Consider the following 21931-nt stretch of genomic DNA (forward strand, 5'->3'; position numbering starts at 1 on the left):
AGATCATAGAATTAATGCAGATGACACCACTTTTGCTTTCTCAGCCAAAGAGTGCTAAAATCCCAGGATTTCCATAGCATTCAGAATCGAACTGCATTAATTCTTCAGTGTAGAGTTAGCCTTTGGCAGATGTAGAACAATATGGAAAGCACAATTGTATACAACCTGTGACCAATTTAGAGTTCAGTAGCAGCAAAGTGTATGATGTGAAGAGACATGTAAATGTTTTTGTTTTGTTTTTTCACTTTTAAGGAAATAGCAAAATGGGTGTTTGTCAAGTCCCTTCTAAGGCCAGAATACATGCTTGATGGATTACATTTAGCTGTCTTGGGGCCCTTTCACACAGCCATATAACCCAGAATATCAAGGCAGAAAATCCCACAGTATCTACTTTGATCTGGATAATTTGAGTCCACACTACCATATATTCCAGTTCAAAGCAGATAATTTTTTTTCAGCTGTATGGAAGGGGCCTTAGATACAAGTTGGATAAGAATGCATTTTAAGATTGGTTAGTAAGGAAATAAGAGACACAATGTGACTAGCTGTTTTCTCCTTGAGATAACAAGTCTCAGTACAGAAGCCATTTATACTAATCTGTTTGCTTTATTACTATCTCACTGCAGTATATGGTTCTTTCAGTCTTCTAAAATTCCAATTTGAAATTTCATTTTAATGTTTTCTATGTGATATCATTGCTAATTTTAGCCCAAGGCAGACTTTGCACACATAGTTTTCCTTTTTAGCTTTCTATGTATATATCCCCATCTTAAAAAAAAATTGCACAACCCCTGAGGTTGCCTGCCATAGATGTGGGTGAAATGTCAGGATAGAATGCTTCCGCAACATAGCCATACAGTATGGAAACCTCACAGCAACCCAGTGATTCTGGCCATGGAAGTCTTCAACAACGTATTTGCAGTGTGTTTTAAACATAATTCATCTCATATGCTCCTTTTAAATGTTTCTTGCTATTATATAAAAATACTTTTGCAGAGCTGATCAAATAGATTCGGTAGCTTGAACTCTTACCTTTAGCATTCTTTTCTGTCCTCCTTACAACCCAGTCTGTAGGCTCCTCGCTGCTGTTGTTATGATCTGATCTCCTTGTTTTATCCACATGACCGTGTCCCAAAATAGCATCCAGTTCTCTAAAAAACTTCATATTTTTGTTTGTGTTGCCTGAGTAGCGGGCATCTTTAACACTTTTGTATTCGTGTTTTAGATTTTTATATTTTGTCCTGCACTGCTTCCAGTCCCTGTCAATTCCAAACTTTTGGAGTCTAGCAGCAACGTGTTCAAATATTCTTTTGTTTCTCACTGTCCCCTCCAGTTGTTGCTGGATGCTTTTGTCTGACCATACCCGTATTAGAGCTCTGACTTCATTAAGAGTCCAGTGCTTTCCTCCTTCATTTGCTACAGATGGTATGAAGGACACATTTTTGGATGAGTCAAGTATTGTGGTTGGGTTACCTGCATCAGGTAGGATAGGAGAAAGACACAGATATGTATTACCTGCATTGGGTGGGATGGGGTCAGGATCAGGTAAAGATGGCAAAAGAGAGAAGTTTCTGTTAACTTGGTTTCTTTCCACAAAACATTTAGGAAGATATTGACATAAATTCAAGGTAGCTGGCAGGTTGCTTAGCCTATAAGCTTGTCAGGTAAGGTCAGTATTATTCACATTATTAAAGAAAAACAGAAGAGTTCTAGGGTCCTTTGGAGATCTCAGGGGATGCTGGAATTATTCTTCATCTGGCTAGGAACATAGATTATTTATTAATGCCCTGCACTCTTCACCAGCCACTAAATGTCCATGAAGTATCTGCTGCAGCAGCTAAAAGGTGAGTTCTGGAAAGGTTGAGAGGAGATATGTAGTGTAGTTCTTCCAATAGAACATTTATACTACAAGTCCTGGACTCAGGCTTATTGGCCTTGTTTTAAATACTAACAGACATAAATGAGTACTTTAAAAGATTACTGCCAATTATTGGAAATTGCTTTATCAACCCACACTGTTGGGGATTCATGGCTGGGTTCACAATTTGCATTTTTCTGTGTCCTATTGCCTTCCATCCCACTCCTTAATTCAGGCATCCCCAAAGTCCATCCCTCCAGCTGTTTTGGCCTCCAACTCCCGCAATTCCTGACCATTCAAAAAGCTGGCTAGGACTTCTGGGAGTTGGAAGCCAAAACAGCTGGAGGGCCAGATTTTGGGGATGCCTGTCTTAAATATTCTTAAATACTATCACTCTTTCAGGCAGTGATGCAGGTTTGAGGCAGTGGAATGAAAGCCTAAGCTAAAATATAAATCAGTTTGCATTAAAGGTGATACTAGATTTCTGTTTTCCCCTTGCTTTTTTGCTTTTTATATTTTAAATATAAAATATAGTAACTGAGGGCATATCTACACGGCCCATATCATCTAGTTTCAAACTGTAGTGGCTACAAAATACATGCAGCAGTACAAATTAAGGCCTTTAATGTGCATCAAGCAAAGTCAGGAGAAGTCCAAAATACACCTTGTAATATGCTTCAGCAAGCCCTAATTGTAAACCCCATTGCATGGTGGAATCGGCTCTGCAGAATACGAAGTGCATTGTAGACACCTGCCTGCACTGGAGTGCTTTCTAAAACGCTGGTGCTGAAGTGCTGGTGCACATCTAGGCAGGGAAATGGGAGGGAAAAAACACATTTTCTGATAGTGAATCTGGAACCAGTTCAAGGCCAGCTTCTGTGGTTGTGTAATCACAACCTGGCCTCAAACCTGTTCCAGACATGTTGGTCTAATCATCTGCACAATGAAACCAGTTTCTGCCAAACCAGTTCCAAACCAACCTAAGTGGTTACTGTAGATGAGCTCTGAAAATCAAGACTGAAAGAACTCCCCGCCTGCACAGGGGTTTCCTATTTCCCTCCCAAAAGACCCTGCAAACAGTATCAACCTGTGATGCAAAAAAGGCTGTTTCCTGAGAAACAACAGGGCAAAAGACCCACCTCTTCTGCATAGGAGAAAACACAATGCACCAATGGATAGGCCTCTGTATCTCAGCCAATGGAAATACATTTTTCGTAGCCTTAAAATCATGTTGGTAAATTAATCTCTGAGTTAAATTCTAAACTTCCAAACACATCCATGTTCTTAAATTTCAACCAATGCAGTGTATTAACTCATGGAACAGATAATGTTGCCTTACACTTCATACCCTCCAACATTTCCAAGTTCAAAACTGGGAAATGAGTGGTCAAGCAATATCAGTCTGTGGCCAAGACAGTAAAAGGTATTAGTGAAGAACAACACACAAATTAGGAGAGGCTGCAGCAGTTTGTTTCTGTCTGAGTCTATTGGAAAGGACCAGATAGAAACAACCTGCTCACCCTACTAAGTGTCACTTTGTACTCAGTTTGCAGTAATTAAAATAAGCTGAGGACAAAGGAGGGAGAGGAAAGAAAGGCTACAATCTTTTAAAAGAGGTGAGATGACAGAAAGTTAGGACTGTCCGTGACAAATTGGCACAGATAAAGAGCATATTTCCCCCCCAAAAAAATGACCCCAAATCTTAAATACAAACTTTTCATATTTATCTGTCTTTTCACATAGCCCTGTCATTCTTATATCTCTGAAACAGTGTACTATATAAGGATCTCTTATCACTCAAACATCTCTATTTCACTCACACACGGACACACACAAAAAAGATTACCAAGTTGAATGGGTCTGCAGCGGGAAATAAAAAGTAGTGGATTTGCAGGAGCGTCATCATCATCTTCCAGTGTAACTGAGACTTCACCTGGAAGATGAAAAAAATATTTTATGTAGGAAATGCACAAAGCATACTAAAATAGCTACCTACTTGTAGATTAGATATTCCTAATGTACAGGTCATGTGGAAACTACAAAAATTACACGGAACCATAACCCAGTACTTATTAGGCCCTAGAAATTGCAAATCTATACACATAATAAAAGTGAAAAGATGTATGCGTGTATGTGGCTGGGGTGTCCACTTCCACAGACAGGCTCCCACTTCCACAAATAGCTATAACTCCCACTACTCAGGAAACAACAATGGCCCTCCCTCCAGTGACACTGCAGGTTATAGAGAGCGCCATGAAGATGACCAAGAGCTTTGCCAATGTCCTCTGCAAACACAATACTGCCCACCACCCAAGTGAAGGCTTTCATACAGGGACAATTTCATCCTAGATTTTATGTGTTTCCTCCACCACCGGCATCCCAGTGTTTCTTACTCTCTCCATTGGTGTGGAATTTGCATGATCCTGCCCACTGCCTCTCCCTTAATCCTTTCCTATTATTTTCTATGGCACACTGCAAACAGAGGAATTGATCAGCAAGTGAACATACTAGAGCAGTGGTTCCCAAACTTATTGGCCTACCGCCCCCTTTCCAGAAAAAAATATTACTCAGTGCCTGGAAAGGAGGGTGTGACTTAGAGGGGTGGGTGTGGCTCCTGCTCAAGAGGGTGGGGCTGAGCCTCTCCCCTAGTCCAAGATGCAGGGCTGGGAGAGGGAGGTGGGCGGGGCCACGAATGGGTGGCTAGGACTGGGATGGGCAGAGTTATGAGCACTGAGGCAGGGTTGAGCTCCTATCCCTGTCCTGAGGCGCCTGCCAGGACACAGGGGGCGGGGCTAGAGGAGGGGCGGGTCCTCTTCCCAAGTGCCTGACGGGGCTGAACCTCTATACCCTGCCCCCGTGTTCTAACAAGCGCCTCAGGGGAGGTATACAGAGGCTCAGCCCTGTCTTGCGCTCTTGGGAAGAGGCCCTGCCCTGCCCCAGCCCCAACCTTTAGTCTTAAAAGGCTTCTCAGGGGAGATATAGAGACTCAGCCCTGTCTCGGGCTCTTGGGAATCTCCTAATAGGTGCCATCACCGCCCCCTGGATCGCTGCAGTGCCCACCAGGGGGTGGTAGCGCCCACTTTGGGAATCACTGTACTAGAGATATTTGGGGAGAATTCACCATGATTTATAGTTGTGCTGGGATGTATAGTTCACCTGAAGTTTAAGAGCACTGTGAACTCCACCAGCAATGGACCTGGAATTAACTTGGTATACAGAACCCCCATGACCAACAAAAAATACTGTTTTAACAAAAACAACTATTCACACATTGTTTGCCAGGGAAGAGCAGGTCTTTCCTCTCCTCTGACATATCATCCTATTCAGAATATTTCCCTAAACCAGAATGTAGTCCAAATCAATGTAGCTGGTGATGAAGAATGCTGGGAGCTGCAGTCCAACAACAACTGGAGGCTGCCTTACTCTCATCCTGCCCTAAATAGTATAAGAACTAACTGACTATTTAGTCCCCATGGCAACATGACTACATTTTATATAGCAAAGGAATGCATTATTAGGGCAGGCCTATCTATTAGTTTTGACTAACATTGAAAGGGATTCACCAAACTTAAAACATCAGAGAATCCAAAAGAAAAAACGTAACTTATTTGTACCACTGGGAGCCCCCGGTGGCACAGCAGGTTAAATCGCTGAGCTGCTGAACTTCCAGACTGAAAGGTCGGCGGTTGAAATCCGGGCAGCAGGGTGAGCCTCCACTATTAGCAATAGCTTCTGGCAACTTAGCAGTTTGAAGATATGCAAATGTGAGTAGATCAATAGGTACCACTCCGGCGGGAAGGTAATGGCACTCCATGCAGTCATGCCAAACCAGCCACATGGCCTTGGAGGCATCTACGGACAACGCCGGCTCTTCGACTTAGAAATGGAGATGAGCACCAACCCCCCAGAGTCAGACACAACTAGACTTAGGGGAAAACCTGTGGTTGCACAAAGTGTTTTTGAGTCCCCATAATGTGATTAATGAGATTAACGCCAGGATAGAATTAAAGTAAATAGATAACATTTGCAGAAATGGAACAGCATTGTTATACACTACAGTATCTTGGGTTTTTTTTTTCTAATGTAACACTTCTCTGCCAAGCTCCCTTTACATAAATTAAAGAGGCTTCCCATTTACAAAATGAAATCTTCAAGCCACATTGTATTAGTTTTGTCACTTGGTGTTTGCCATGAGCTAATAGAACAAATATCCCTGGACTATATTCACACAGAACATCATGTGATACTTTGCACTGATGTATTACATGCTGCTGCACACATCCATTGCTTCTGCTTGGCCCTCCCAATATCCCTAGTGGCTAAATGTACTAGAAATGGTTTGCCATTCAAAGTGGCTTTTTGTTCCCTTGGGAAGTTAGGGTTTGTCCCTTGCTTATGAGCCATGCCTTGGTTGACAGCAGGAAGCCTGGATTGTGCTTGCAAATGACATGCTAAACAAACACTTGCTAATTTACTTAGCTTCTTGTGCTAGATTGAGAAAGCAAGTGGGGACAAACAGGCTGTATGTACCAAGACATGAACCAGGTTTCACAAAGATCCCAGCTTATCATTCTGTACAAACAGGAGGGATGTCAGTTTTTGGCTCCTCAGCTGCTGTTTTTTGTGTAGAGCAAACACTATTTCATCAGTCTTCCAGGAATTGTGAATTGTGAAGTGATCCTACTATGGAACAAAACGTGTTAAAATCATTTTATGGTTTGTTTCCAAGTATACAGAGGGGGAGGATTCATGTCGCTCTCTAAATGTTGTTGGGACTGCAAGGCCCAGTATTCTTCACCATTGCCTATGCCAATTTGTAGTTCAACAGTATCAAGTAGAAAACACAATTTCCATCCCTGGACTAGACTTGAAAGGGAAGAGTTGGGTACCAAATTCTACTCAACCACAAAGTTGTGTCATTGCATTTCAGCATAACTATCCAAGAGATTTGTTTGGACATACTGATCATGCATTTAACCTCTGAACATTTTCCAGAAAATCTCACCTAGAGTCATTATCCATTTAAACTGGAGAAAGGAACAAGTAATACCAGAAAATCATGATTTGTATAGCCACTGGAATGTGACTAAAAGGGAAAGGTGCTGCATTTTATTCAAACAGGAACAAAAGATCAGGCAGTCCATCAAGGCAATATGTGTTTTATAACCGCCCTGAGTTCCTTTGGGGAGAGAGGGCAGGTTATAAATAAATTATTATTATTATTATTATTATTATTATTATTATTATTATTATTATTACTATTATTACTGCATATCTAATTGGTCTGTGTATGCAATACACAGACCAATTAGATATGATCTCACAAATATTCCTAATGAATATGCAGTGGAAGTGAAGAATAGATTTCAGGGACTAGACTTGATAAATAGAGTCCCAGAAGAACTATGGACAGAAGTCCACAACATTGTTCAGGAGGCAGCAACAAAGTACATACCAAAGAAAAAGAAAACAAAGAAGGCAAAATGTCTGTCTGCTGAGACACTGGAAGTAGCCCAAGAAAGAAGGAAGGCGAAAGGAAACAGCGATAGGGGAGATATGCCCAACTAAATGCACAATTCCAGAGGTTAGCCAGGAGACACAAGGAACTATTTTTAAACAAGCAGTGCAGGGAAGTGGAAGAAGACAATAGAATAGGAAGGACAAGAGACCTCTTCCAGAAAATCAGAAACATCGGAGGCAAATTTCAGGCAAAAATGGGCATGATCAAAAACAAAGATGGCAAGGACCTAACAGAAGCTGAAGAAATCAAGAAAAGGTGGCAGGAATATACAGAAGATCTGTATAGGAGGGATAAAAATATAGAAGATAGCTTTGACGGTGTGGTGAGTGAATTAGAACCAGACATCCTGAGGTTGAATGGGCCTTAAGAAGCATTGCTAACAACAAGGCAGCAGGAGACGATGAGATCCCAGCTGAACTGTTTAAAATCTTGAAAGATGATGCTGTCAAGGTGATGCATGCCATATGCCAGCAAATATGGAAAACACAAGAATGGCCATCAGATTGGAAAAAAATCAATTTACATCCCCATACCAAAAAAGAGAAATGCTAAAGAATGTTCAAACTTCCCTACAGTGGCCCTTATTTCCCATGCCAGTAAGATAATGCTCAAGATCCTGCAAGGCAGACTTCAGCAATACATGGAGCGAGAGCTGCCAGATGTCCAAGCTGGGTTTAGAAAAGATAGAGGAACAAGAGACCAAATTGCCAATATCCGCTGGATAAAGGAGGAAGCCAGGGAGTTTCAGAAAAACATCTACTTCTGCTTTATTGACTATTCTAAAGCCTTCGACTGTGTGGATCATAATAAACTATGGCATGTTCTTGGTGGTATGGGGATACCAAGTCACCTTGTCTGTCTCCTGAGAAATCTGTATAAAGACCAAGTAGCCACAGTAAGAACAGACCACGGAACAACCGACCGGTTCAAGATTGGGAAAGGAGTGTGGCAGGGCTGTATACTATCGCCCTACCTATTCAACTTGTACACAGAATACATCATGCGACGTGCAGGGCTTGACGAATCCAAGGGTGGAGTTAAAATTTCTGGAAGAAACATTAACAACCTTAGGTGTGCAGATGATACCACTCAGATGGCTGAAAGTGAGGAAGAGCTGAGGAGCCTTATCACCAAGGTGAAAGAAGAAAGTGCAAAAGCCGTGTTGCAGTTAAACGTCAAGAAAACCAGGATCATGGCAACCAGACCGATTGACAATTGGCAAATAGAGGGAGAAAACATGGAGGCAGTGACAGACTTTATATTTCTAGGTGCGAAGATCACTGCAGATGCAGACTGCAGCCAGGAAATCAGAAGACATCTACTTCTTGGGAGGAGAGCAATGGCCAACCTTGACAAAATAGTGAAAAGGAGAGACATCACACTGGCAACGAAGGTCCGCATAGTGAAAGCAATGGTACTCCCCATAGTAACCTATGGCTGTGAGAGCTGGACCATAAGGAAGTCTGAGCGAAGGAAGATAGATGCTTTTGAACTTTGGTGCTGGAGGAAAATCCTGAGAGTGCCTTGGACCGCAAGAAGATCCAACCAATCCATCCTCCAGGAAATAATGCCCAATGGCTGCTCACTGGAGGGAAGGATATTAGAGGCAAAGCTGAAGTATTTTGGCCACATCATGGGAAGACAGGAAAGCTTGGAGAAGATCACGATGCTGGGGAAAATGGAAGAAAAAAGGAAGAGAGGCCGACAAGGGCGAGATGGATGGACGGTATCCTTGAAGTGACTGGCTCGACCTTGAAGGAACTGGGGGCGGCAACGGCCGACAGGGAGCTCTGGCATGGACTGGTCCATGAGGTTACGAAGAGTCGAAAATGACTGAACGAGTGAGACGATGACGATTGCATATCTAGGCAATACAGTTTTTTTAAACACACATACACACACACACACACAATCTGTCTATTTTGACTGTCATTGTTTTACCTTGTGTGCCTTAGAGGGTTGTTGGCTCTTATTAACAGGCCAGAATCTAGGAAGATTGTTGTGAAACGCATCTTTTTTCACATAAATGCAGCATATTTTGATTTTTTTTTAAAAAAAAGACTTGAGTAATAGTCTTTTGCGATTTTTAAAATGCATGGTATACTGAAAATGATTTTGGCGCTTTTTCTGACCTTTACATTGCAGTCAGACATTTGTCAGTGTACACTAAAGAAAATGAAAGACAATAGCAATCTAAAATCTGCTCTAAATGTATTTTTAAAAGAGATCTTATCCCACTGTCACAAAATGTTTGAATGTTTTAGATAATAATAATAATAATAATAATAATAATAATAATAATAATAATAATAATAATAATAATGCTTTATTTATAGGCCGCCCTATCTTCCCAGCAGGATGCTTGCAATGCCCCATTTCCTCCCCAAAATATGAATGAAAATGTTTACACATGGAACATTTTCATTCATATTTTGCAATGTAAAAAGTTATCAACACATCTAACCAAATAATAATAATAATAATAATAATAATAATAATAATAATAATAATAATAATAATATAATACAAGGGAGCCTTCAGTGGCGCAGCGGCGCAGCTGAGCTGTTGAACTTGCTGACTGAAAGGTTGGTGGTTCAAATCCAGGGAGCGGGGTGAACACCTGCTGTTAGCCCCAGCTTCTGCCAGCCTAGCAGTTTGAAAACATGCAAATGTGAGTAGATCAATAGGTACTGCTCCGGCAGGAAGGTAACGGCGCTCCATGCAGTCATTCCGGCCACATAACCTTGGAGGTGTCTACAGACAATGCCAGCTCTTTGGCTTAGAAATAGAGATGAGCACCAACCCCCCAGAGCTGGACACGATTAGACTTAATGTCAGGGGAAACCTTTGCCTTTACTAATAATGTACAAATGGCCTTATTTCATAACAGTTAACCATCCTAAGTTTTTCTGATTAGTAAAATAACAGCATCATGCAGAGCTCTGTTAAAGAATGCTATATCCAAAATACCAAATTGTCTTTTTATACCATTTGAATTGTTGACCTACAAATGACTTTAGGGACATGGTGTCCCTGTTTTAAGCGTTTAGTTCATTTGCTGTTGATCAATACTGGGGATGGAGACGAAACTTGAAAAGGAATAACATCCTTCTTATCATTTCTATTGCGTGTTTGGCCCTTCTGTTTTCAATCAGACAGCATGTTAATTCTACCTTTGTCATTGAGAGCCAACAACATCACATTATTACTGCATGCACAATTGTTTTGTCTTGCTAAGCGAGTCAGCTGAAAAAGCACGATACAATCTGTTACAGATAGATCAGTCATTAAAAAACAGCTGAAGCTTGGAGGGCCTTACTGTTTGATTGCAGCCCCCCCTTTTAGAGTAAGATGGCTTCGTGAATCCAGTTAGCTCTAAGAGCTGGTTTAACTTCCCCAGGTTATAGATATTGATAGGAAGAAATGCTAGAGAGCAGAATAACCTTCTTCCCCCAAATTCCCTCCTCCCAACAAATAAGCCGAGAGCACATTAAGTCAGTTTGTTCTGCCAAGTGTGCCATCTGCAGTGCATTATGTGGCTCTGAATCCTACCAGCTTGCCTGTATTTCAGAGAAAGATAACAAGGACGAGAGGGGCTTTCCCCCCCTTTTACCTTCATTGTTCTCCCTGGTGGTGGCCCTTATGGTCTCATGGGCTGAGCACCTGCTGTTGTCTTCCTCTGAGAGCTGAGTGGCGGGCTCATGTTGCAATATGGCATCCAACTCATGGAAGAACTTCATGGTCTTGGTCGCATCCCCTGAGTGGTGGGCGTATTTAACCGTCCTATATTCATACTTGAGGTTTTTATACTTTGCACGGCACTGTTTCCAGTCCCTGCAGATGCCCATCTCCTGCAGCCTCTTGGCAACGTAAATGAAGATCCCTTTATTCCTGAGGGTGCCATGGAGTTGCTTTCGGATGCTTTTCTCAGCCCAGACGCTGAGCAGGGCTTTCACCTCCTCCTCAGTCCAGTGCCTCCCTGCTCCACTCTCCATGTTGAAAGTGACCTGGAAATGATTCACTATTTCGAGCCAAGATTTTGTTTCCTAGGAAACCAGCCGGATGATTGTCAGTAAGCTCCACAGAGATGAAAGGATCCAGTTTTACTGGCTCAAGCCGCCTGAGGGGAGTAACTTGAGAAACTGCCAAATAAGCAGGTTCCCTATTATAGTCAGGCAGGGAAATAAAGCAGCTCAGGCACAAATGACTGCAAAGTATGCTGATTTAATTGGCGCCCGGAATAAGCTGGTTTTTTCCTCCTCGGCTTGACAGATATGAGACACAGCCCCGAAAGTGTGCAGAAATACCTTCTTTGGCTCTGGTTATGCAATGAGCTTTAAATATAATCACTGCTTTGTAATGAATGCTAAAGCTCCACATTTTGGAAAGGCGTGACCTTGTTAGAGAATGTAACCTCAGTAACATTACTGAACATTGACTTAATATAAACTGATTACTCGATGCAGCATCTGACTACATTCAACTAACTCAACTGACTTCTGATGCAAACAGAATCATACTCTAACTGACATCAACTGACTTCTGATTCAAACAGACTCTAAAATGCAGTCTTGCTCTGAACCATTTCAGAATTGGGTCACATCTATACACATAATAAAAGTGAAAAATGTGGATGTGGAGGAGATGTCCACTTATACAGACAGCCTCCCACCTCCACAAACAGCTATACCCCTGTTTTCCCCAGAATAAGACAGCGTCTGATATTAATTTTTGCTAGGTCTTATTTTCAGGGGGTGTCTTATTTTTCCATGAAGAAGAATTTGTTGGGGATTGTAGATGATAGATAGAAGCTCTTACGTGTGCCTGTGAGCCCAGAGACACCCTGCAGAAGGACACACCACTCAGTTTTGCAGAACAAATAACACAGGAACTTTTATTAAATCCAAGAGATCAACTGAACAATGGTATTTCCAATAGTCCCTCTGTTTGCTTGCAGAAATCAACAGTCATAGGCAATCCTTTCTTACTCCATGAATCTGTTTCAGTGAAGGTCGTCAGCAAACAAGGCCTCAGAAATAGTCAGGCCTCTCTTAGTACAGAGCCATCTTCTTTCTAGCCAGTACTCAGTAAACACTCTCTCTCTCTCTCTCTCTCTCTCTCTCACTCACACACACACACACACACAGAGGGAAATCTGTAGTATCTTTGCAATGATAGAATTCACATTCCTATGCTGGCCTGGGGCTTTTGAGGCTGAGCCTGGGGCTGCTGCTGGGGCTGCTGCTGCCTCCACATACTGCCTCCCACCCAAGTGAATGCTTTAATGCGGGCCAAAATGGGCATCCCAGGGTTCCTTAATTTGCATGACTCCACCCACTGCCTCTACCTTAACCCTTTCCTACCCATTCCTATGTCACATAGTTAACAGAGGAATTGATCAGCAACTGAACAAGAGGTTTGGGAAGAAATTCACCATGATTTACAGGAGTTGTTCTTGACCTACATCCAGAGAGCACTGTGAACCCAACCAACAATGGATCTGGACCATTATCTGTGGCAAGATTGGTCCATCGAATCTGGACTAAACTTGGCACGCAGGCACAACATGGCCAACTGTGAATACTGGCAGGGTTTGGGGGTGATTGCCCCAGGAAAGTTGTAGTTCACCCTTATCCAGACAGCTCTGAACTCAGCCAACGGCAGATCTGAATCAAACTTCAGTGATATTAACTAACATCCCCAAACAATAGCTTCTTCTAATAACCCGGGCATTGCCAGGCCCCAAGTTAGTATATAAATAAAGATAAATATACTTTATGTATGCTCCACCCTTCTCCTCTTAGGGACTCAGAGCAGATTACAGTATCATTGATCAGACAAAGGCAAACATTCAATGCCTTATTTACAAATATACAATAAGACATATAACACAGACATAGGCGAAGACGTCTCCTTTCTGGCTTTGGAAGCGGTGCTCATTTCTGGCTCTAGGAGATGCTCTTTTTCCATTTTTCAAGCCAAGGAGCTGATGTTATCTCCTGATCACATGGCTGGCAAGATTGCTTGGAGCATCACTTTGCCTTTTCCCGCTCGAAGCCATACCTATCTATCTACTCACATTTGCATGTTTTCAAACTGCTAGGTTGGCAAATAAGCTAGGGCTGACAGACTAGAGCTCACCCTGTCTCACAGATTCTAATTGGTAACCTTCAGGGCAGCAGATTCAGTGGCGCAAGGGTCTAACCCAGTGGTTCTCAACCTGCGGGTCCCCAGATGTTTTGGCCTTCAATTCCCAGGAATCCTAACAGCTGGTAAACTGGCTGGGATTTCTAGGAGTTGTTGGCCAAAACACCTGGGGACCCACAGGTTGAGAACCACTGGTGTAACCAATTGCGCCACCGCGGCCCCACATGGTCTGTAGTACCTCCCACAACTTATAAATATAAATAAATAAATAGTATACCATATTTATTCATGTTGTGAGCTGCCCCAAGTCTCTTGGGGAGACGGGGCGGGGTACAAATAAAGTTTATTATTATTGTAGTAGTAGTAGTAGTAGTTGTTGTTGTTGTTGTTTTTATTATTGAAATGAAATAATTAAAGACAAATGTAATGTAACACAGTTTTACTGTATTCTACGTGTATTTTAATTTTTATTTAAAGCATTTAAAGCATTTCTTTGATTCCTCTCCCCCCCTCCCCCAGTTGCTTGGGACTTCCAGTTGGGTGACTTCTGGTTAACTAAGAGTCTACTGTACTTGTTTTATTGTTCTACTCAATGGTTTTCAACTTGTGGGTCCCCAGGTGTTTTGGCCTACAACTCCCAGAAATCCCAGCCAGTTTACCAGTTGTTAGGATTTCTGAGAGTTGAAGGCCAAAACATCTGGGGACTCCAGGTTGAGAACCACTGTACTATATTGCTGCAGTTGTTTGCTCTTAATACTTCATTTATATACTGGAGATATTTGGCAAAAAATGTCTATGCATCTCTCTCTAACAACTGAGGTCTCAATAAGTATCTTATATATTTAAGCATTCTGAAAGGTGCTTTGATGCAATGAAAGACATGTTGTAGGTTTTCCTGGCTGGCTTCAGGAAAAGTATGTTGATATGATGAACTAAATAGCCAATTGCTTCTTGATAAGAAATTATTTGGATGGTGCTCTGAATAACGGAGTCCAGTGATTATGTTTTCTTTTCCTGCTACCAAGGATGTTGTATCTTGGTCTGCGTATGAAAGGAAATGAGAACAACAGGCTGTAGTTTGGATTGGAGTTACCAACACAATAGGGACCGACAGTTGTTTTGGACTTGGGGGTACTTCCTGACTCCCTAAAGATTTGGTCGAAATTGATAGCTTTTACTTGTCAAAGAGCTTAAGATAAACTTACACCTATCCTCTACCTACACATTGGTAAAGACATAAAGTTCCTAACATCAATAAGATATTACCGATGTTGTTAAATATACAAAGATTGTACAAAACCAAGAACATAATGCGCTATTGATACCTTTATCTGTTTCTCTAGGCTTGTACGCAAAACTTGCTCTTCTCCCATAAACTACTTTTTATGATTCTTTAACTAAACTTGTCACACCCTCCAACCAAGTCACGTGTTCTGCATTTCTATCACTATTCCCATTCTTCTTCCCTGCCCCTTCTCTTAGTGCAGTAGTTCCCTAAAATTTTTTTAACAGGGACCATCCTCTAACATAGTACCAAAAGGATTACAAATCAATTTTTGGTCAACTTTAGATTTGGTTTGGTTATTTGGGGTGCTGATTCAGAAAATAGCATTGGATAGACCATATCAGCTCTAGTTTCTGATATAGAACATATGCCATCCAGTAGTCACCATCTGCTCACCCACAGAAAGCCATATTTAATATTCTAGAGCTGATGCGGTCTATCCAATGCAATTTTCTGAATCAGCACGCCAAATAACTCCAGGAACAGGCCTAAAATGAAGACACCAAGGTGCCCCCGCTTCCAGGTGTCACATGGAATGGCTCTGCTCAGAGGGAGGGAGGAGGAGGAGAAGCAACAGTCAGGAGGCTTGTTGTCACACCTTTCCTGGGTAGTCAGCCTCTCCCCTCCTGACATCCCATTGCCTTGGCACTATAAGAGGGTTTCGTGAAACCAGTTGCTCTCGTTACAATGGTATAATAATGGTGAGGCTGCGGACCATATCTTAGTTCTTGGGGATCACTTGTGGTCCACGGACTACAGGTTGGGAACCACTGTCGTCGTGCATCTAAGGAAGTGGACTGTTACTCCATGAAAACTATATTTTTCTCAGTCTCAAGTATAGTACAGACTTCCTTTGTATCTTGTGATCCTGAAACAGAATAGCATCATTATCTCTCTGAATACTACAAAACAGCAATAAGTCTTTAGAGAAGTTCTGTACCATTGGAACTTCTTGATCCCCAAACAAATGGGACACAAGGATGGGCAACAATATTTCTTCAAAATCAGTTCATTAATCCTGACGATACAAGAGTGGAGAGGAGGTAGAGGTGAAATCAGGAAGGTGTATGCATTTATGAATTCAGAACAGTCTTGAAGATTTGGTGCTTGCATTTTCTTCTCTTGCAACTATACAGGAAGGTTTTATTTGGAAACAGAACTGTGTTAAAACATTACACTATTGCAAATTTGAGAATTTCCATTACATTGCCCCCAGACTGTGTATTGTCCAATCAGCTGTTTTGCTATTTATGTATTGATTTTGTTTAGCATCTTAGATGATCCTAAGATGAACTCCACATTGAAAATACATACATCTGCCACTATGTCAAAACTTCACCAGTAGATTGGACTGAGGGCTGCCCTGCTATGTAGCAGGCCACAGACTCTTCATGTTGTACCATGAAGAGTGGGATGATCAATAAAGACATCAATTAATGTTTTCAAAAGCCCTTCTGCATCGTTCAAACACTTGGGATGGCGCTTGGAACAAGATTTGGGTTCTGCTAAATGCAGCAAAATGTATTCCGTTCCGCTTATATACATACGCATGCCAGCAGAACTGGGAATGGATGTTGTCAGGGACCACAAAGAGCTCAGTGAAACCTGACAATGGACACAGGCTTTCAGCATTAACTGCACAGATATGAGAGCCCTTCAAGATGCAATAGCAGCCTTATCCTTTATGGCACTCAGTGGGGATTCTATTATCAGCTTCAAGGATATCCTGCAGGAAAAGAGATATTCAGCTAGGAGGATGTGGAGAGGAGATGGTGCTGCTGTGATAGCATGTGATAAAGTGAATGCAGTAGAGAAATAAATACAAAGCTGCCTTTGAAATGATTACAATGTCCTTGGAACAGGTACTGCTGAATCTATTAAAGTTTCTCCTTTTAGAGATAATCAGTGTAGACATGAGTTCCTAATATTATCATACCCGAGGAGTGGCTGTGAACTACCATTCAGTTATATATTCCTTACTCATTACTTCTGCTCCTCCCATTGAGGGCACTGATGGATTTGGGGCAAGAGCAGAAACCTTCCAAAGATGTTATATTCCAACTCTGAGTGCTTGGGAAATTAAACTAACCAGAGAGCAGGTTTCATCTCTCAGTATGGGAGATTTTGAAGGTGGCAGCCTCAATTATCTTCTCTTTTCACCCTGTAGTGATGGTATCACTGTGAGCTTAAGGGCCATTGAGTTTTATTTGAAGGGATCCCGGCTGGTAAAGGAAAATAGGGTTTGTAAAGCAGTGTGCCTCAGGGTCAGACTCTTTCTTTTAATGTCTAGATTTCAGTTGCATCTATTCTTCTTTTCCTTAGTACAGACGGAAATGTGTAAAATCAGGTGAAGACTCCAGCAAGACACCAGAGTACTTTTATTATTTTGATCTCTAGTCTTGTAGGTGCACTTAAGGGCCCGTTCCACACAGCTGAATAAAATCTCACATTATCTGCTTTGAACTGGAAGATATGGCAGTGTGGACTCAGATAACCCAGTTCAAAACAGATATTATGGGATTTTCTGCCTTGACATTCTGGGATATAGGGCTGTGTGGAAGGGCTCTAAATCTGACCAGGACTGAGGAAGAAATTTCAAGAAGGAAAAGAGGGAATTATATACATACATACATACATATACATATATATATAATTTTCCAGACCTTCTTCACATTAAAAATCCCTGACTGATCTGCACAGGGCAAGGTTGCCTAGGCTGGGGCTGATGCAATGGTGTCATTAGGGGGTGGTAAGTGTGACCTGAAGGGGGGTGACACCATCAGAGATGGTGAGACCGAAACACCTGTCTGTAAAATATACTTACAAGGCTAAAACTTTATACTAATTTTCTTTTTCAACCTTCTAATGTTCATATGCTCTGGTCAGAGCTTTTATTATTCCCCAATTACAATGATGCTTTGAATCCTATTGTTTCATCAACATTTCCTACAAGCACACACTGTTGGTTTCATTGCTGCTGGGCCTTAATATTTGCTGATTTTGTCAATTTTGTGGTATTTTAGCTACAGTATTGAGGTATGGTCTTGTGAGAGAGGAGGTCCATAGGAGCGACACTATGAGGCCCCTTCCACACAGCTGAATAAAATCCCACATTATATGCTTTGAACTGGGATATATGGCAGGGTGGACTCAGATATTCCAGTTCTAAGCAAATACTGTGGGTTATTCTGCCTTGATATTCTGGATTATATGGCTATGTGGAAGGGTCCTGAGTTGCTGCACTGGATGACATCAAGCCTAGTAATACCACTGGGATGATGAACCCATTGTGAGCTTGTATAGCGGGAGTAAATAATCCTTTTAGCCCCAAAAGCAAGGGGTGTATGGTATCTGGATGAGCACACCCAGAAATGGGAAGGCTTTAAATCTCTCCGATCCTGTAGATTCTGAGCAAGATGATTTCAAGTTCACTGTGAAAGAGAAGGTTAGCACTTCTCTCTCCCTCTGATGGGCCTTGTTGTTTCATGTCACCATTAGTACTCCAGAAACAGCAGTACCAGGTGCCAAGAGGGGAATTATTCATAGGGAGCAGGACAGCATAGGAGCCACACAACCTGTGCCCATGTATTATGTCCCTGGGATCTGCAACAACTTCCTGTTCAATATTCTAATCTAGACAACTGTGTTATTTGACCAGTACCTTCATTCCACTTCTGTCACTTCTCATTATACTGGACTGGTGCATGACAAAGTTGCCTTTTGGGTCCCCTGAAACCTGCTGAAATGTGCATGGATGGGTCTATTTGCCTACGTACAAGTTCATGTCCTAAGACTAACTTTATTGTGCGTATACGAGATGTGGTTTTGTTGCATTAAGCTGCTTTTTTTCTTTTCTCAAAGGGGCCAAGAGAGTGCTGGAATTGTGACAAGCGATGGAGAGTCAGCTCATTCATTCAAAATGCACAAGGTAAAATTGAAAGCTTCTTTGTTATGTATGACGTTAAAAGAAAATGTGGGCACAACTTCAGTGAAAGAATTCTGAGAATAACTTTGCATCTATACCAACTGGAGCAAACCTGTAGTAGAGCACAGTTTTGAGTTGCCTCAGTCCAAGTCATAATGACAATCTTGTCTGTTGTAAGTAATATCATGAAACAATACTTTGAATTTGATAATCTTCCTACACCAGGAATAAGAAAAACAAAATTATTCTAAAACATTTATATAGCCACAAATACTTCTTTTGAGCAGAATTATATCTTCATTATACCTTCTAAATGCATGGAAAAATAAAATATATCAAGTTTGCTGTTTTGGAGTACAGAGAAGATGCAATGGATGAAGTAAAATTGGCAACTTTTTCAATTCACTTTTCTCTGTTATGACAAACTTCTGCAGATCAGACTAATAGTACCAATAATAATAATAATAATAATAATTTATTTTTATACCCCGCCTCCATCTCCCTGAAGGGACTTGGGGTGGCTTACATGGGGCCAAGCCCAGGTGGTTACAGTCATTGTAAATAAAACATATTTTAAAAAATACAGATCCCTGTAGAAGTCACCTGGTTGTTTATTGCTGTTGACCTGATATAACAGAAAACCTAGCATGATAAAATATGCAGTGAGGATTATTTCCCCATGGCTAGCCATTATGTTATAATAGCGGCTCCTTTCTTTACCCATATAAGAAAAGCATAGAGAGAGGCTTAATTTTTTGTTTTTCTGGAGTTTCATCTCCCCCAAGATACCTTGTGTCACCGTCAGTAGTGCAGTAATGTGTGTTTTATCTCCTTTATTGCGTATTCAGCTGACTGATTTGCTAAATATACTCCTTCCTCCAAAAGTTGCTTTCTAACTACAACATCTGAGCAGTACTTTAACAATGTAGAGGGACAAAATACTAGTTGCCTTGTAGGTGAATCTGAAATCTCAGCAGCAGCAGAAGAAGCAGAGTATAAGCTAAATGGGTGCAAGAATGGTGGCATGTTCAACATTTTAAAGAAGGGAACCAGTTAAAAAAATCTGTTTCTTCCAGTCAGGAAAATACTTCCTCCTGATTTAAATCTGAGATAATGCAATTTCACAGAGTACCCATTTAAGTAGGTCTCTATGGAAAATATCTGAATTCTTCTCCTCTATAGAACAGAAGTCATACTTTGTTCTGGAAATTTTAATGCCATTATTTTTGCCTTTCAGTATTTTAACTTCTATACCAGAACCTTTATTAAAAGGTCAAGAAGTAAATATAACAAATTTTCACAGACATTTAAAGGTATATGCAGGTTTTTTTATCATGATATGCTTCTAGTTCTCCATGAAGCTATGCAGGAGGTTTTCTCTCTGAATATTCTCCTTTGAAAACTACTTCATCAAACAATGTAAGAGTAGTTTTTCTCACGTTATCACTTCCCTATCTTCAAGTATGAAATTGTATTATCAGTAGACCATTCTGCTGTGTTTGTATGATATGAAAATATGACTGACCAGGATATATGGGATGGGAAAAGAAAAGACATGTTATGAAATGAGCTTCATGTTTCCTCTGCCTTCTTTTGTGCTTACGAAGAAGTGGTGGCAGGAGGTAAGTGACATCATTTTATCTAAAACTGTGGCACAAATGTTTTGTTTACTTTTGTAGGATATATAGATGTGACAGAACATTTAATAACTCTACTGGTGTGTTCCAATCAGGAACCTAATTTTGCTGAGAATTTTTTAAAGTTATTGACTAAATCCTATTTTATGTAAAACTGTTTCCATGGAATAGCTGTCTATGGCATTTTAAAGGTATATGATGCTGAGTGTCTGCCTACATCAGAGACATTGCATTTTCTCAGCAGCAAAAGAATAATATCTGTGATTTTTCCAGTCAAGAAAAGAGCTACCCCAAAAGGGAAAAACTTTGTTAACTTCCCAATGGTTGGTTAATTGCATTTATTGTACAATAAAAGTTGTGCCTAAGAAAGCCAAAATAGGAGAAAAAAAACCAGGTTGAACAAAATAGATGTATACTTAGTCCATAAAAAGAAAGTTAAGGGGATATTCTCTTGTCTGGATATATAGAAGCACACATTTTAGTGTCCTGGAGTATTTTAGGAAACTGCATTTTGAAAGCACATCACCATTTTCTTCTTTTTTTTCAGGGAATGGGTCTGGTTAATCACGTGTTCAGTGAAGATAGCCTGAAGAAGCTATATGTTTCCAATCTTGGGATTGGGCACACAAGATACTCAACCTCCGGAGTCTCTGTCTTGGATAATTGTCAACCGTTTGTGGTGGAAACACTGCATGGGAAGATTGCTGTAGCTCACAATGGAGAGCTGACAAATGCTGTGCGACTGAGGAGAAAGGTAGGCAATCATCCAAAGGTTGAGGGGACAGACGGAGATAGCAAATTTGGACTATACTTGGCATAGTATAGCACTTTATTTAATGCTAAGAACATTAGGAATGTATCAAAATGAGTAGCTTTCTCAGAATCTGCTGCTGAATATAAGGGGGAAAGTCAGTCCAATGCACATTGCCCTCTTGTGTTTTATTCTATGCAAAGCCTTGTGGGAAAAAGTGTTGTCCCATCTCTTTTTCTTCATTTAAAAAAAAAACAAAACAATGATTTTTTGTGGTAATACTCATTCACTTATATCATAACCTAGAGTGTTTCTGGTGGAATTTAATGTTTTGGAGGCCAGAGGTAGACAACCTGTTTGTGTATTTGGCAGGCCATATTCAGTAGTAAGAAAAGATACGATAGGGGCATGTTTGCCCAAGACTGGTGCACCTCTACCATATCTCTCATATCTGTCTCACATGCACATATATCCAACATCATTCAGTACAAATTCAAACCCTGAGTCAACACTCAAATCACACCACACTAAGGGCGCCATAGAGCACAGTTTGAGAAATGCTGCTCTAGCCCATTGGTATGTACAGTTGACTGACTCTCCATATTCATAATTTTGAATCCACAGATTCCACCAGTTATCACTTGAAAATACTTCCCACCAAAATCCAAAAAGTAAACCTTGATTTTGTTGCTTTATTATCCCATTGTATATCATGGGACTTGGGCATTCCAGATTTTGTATCCACAAGGGGTCCTCGAACCAAACCCGAGTGGATACTAAGGGTGCACTGAACATCCTTGAGAATTG

The 21931-nt window shown here is 41.0% G+C and overlaps 2 protein-coding genes across 3 annotated transcripts in view; one reads left to right on the top strand and one right to left on the bottom strand.

Annotated features, from left to right (window-relative positions):
* The window catches only part of paics (phosphoribosylaminoimidazole carboxylase and phosphoribosylaminoimidazolesuccinocarboxamide synthase), a 67413-nt gene extending 56024 nt beyond the window's left edge, over positions 1–11389 (bottom strand). The window contains exons 1-3 of the mRNA XM_062981539.1: positions 10993–11389; positions 3705–3791; positions 1033–1515 (exon numbers count right to left, since the gene is read on the bottom strand). Of these exons, the coding sequence (XP_062837609.1) occupies positions 1033–1515; positions 3705–3791; positions 10993–11374 (952 nt within the window). The 5' untranslated portion in view covers positions 11375–11389. The remainder of the gene's footprint in view (positions 1–1032; positions 1516–3704; positions 3792–10992) is intronic.
* The window catches only part of ppat (phosphoribosyl pyrophosphate amidotransferase), a 72641-nt gene that overhangs the window by 37210 nt on the left and 13500 nt on the right, over positions 1–21931 (top strand). Inside the window, exons 2-4 of one of the 2 annotated variants that reach the window (XM_062981537.1) lie at positions 18673–18739; positions 20344–20358; positions 20921–21127. In XM_062981537.1, the coding sequence (XP_062837607.1) occupies positions 18673–18739; positions 20344–20358; positions 20921–21127 (289 nt within the window). The remainder of the gene's footprint in view (positions 1–18672; positions 18740–20343; positions 20359–20920; positions 21128–21931) is intronic. The other variant, XM_062981538.1, reaches the window with a different exon arrangement.

Source organism: Anolis carolinensis, chromosome 5, assembly GCF_035594765.1.
Source record: "Anolis carolinensis isolate JA03-04 chromosome 5, rAnoCar3.1.pri, whole genome shotgun sequence".
In the NCBI taxonomy this organism is placed as follows: domain Eukaryota; kingdom Metazoa; phylum Chordata; class Lepidosauria; order Squamata; family Dactyloidae; genus Anolis; species Anolis carolinensis.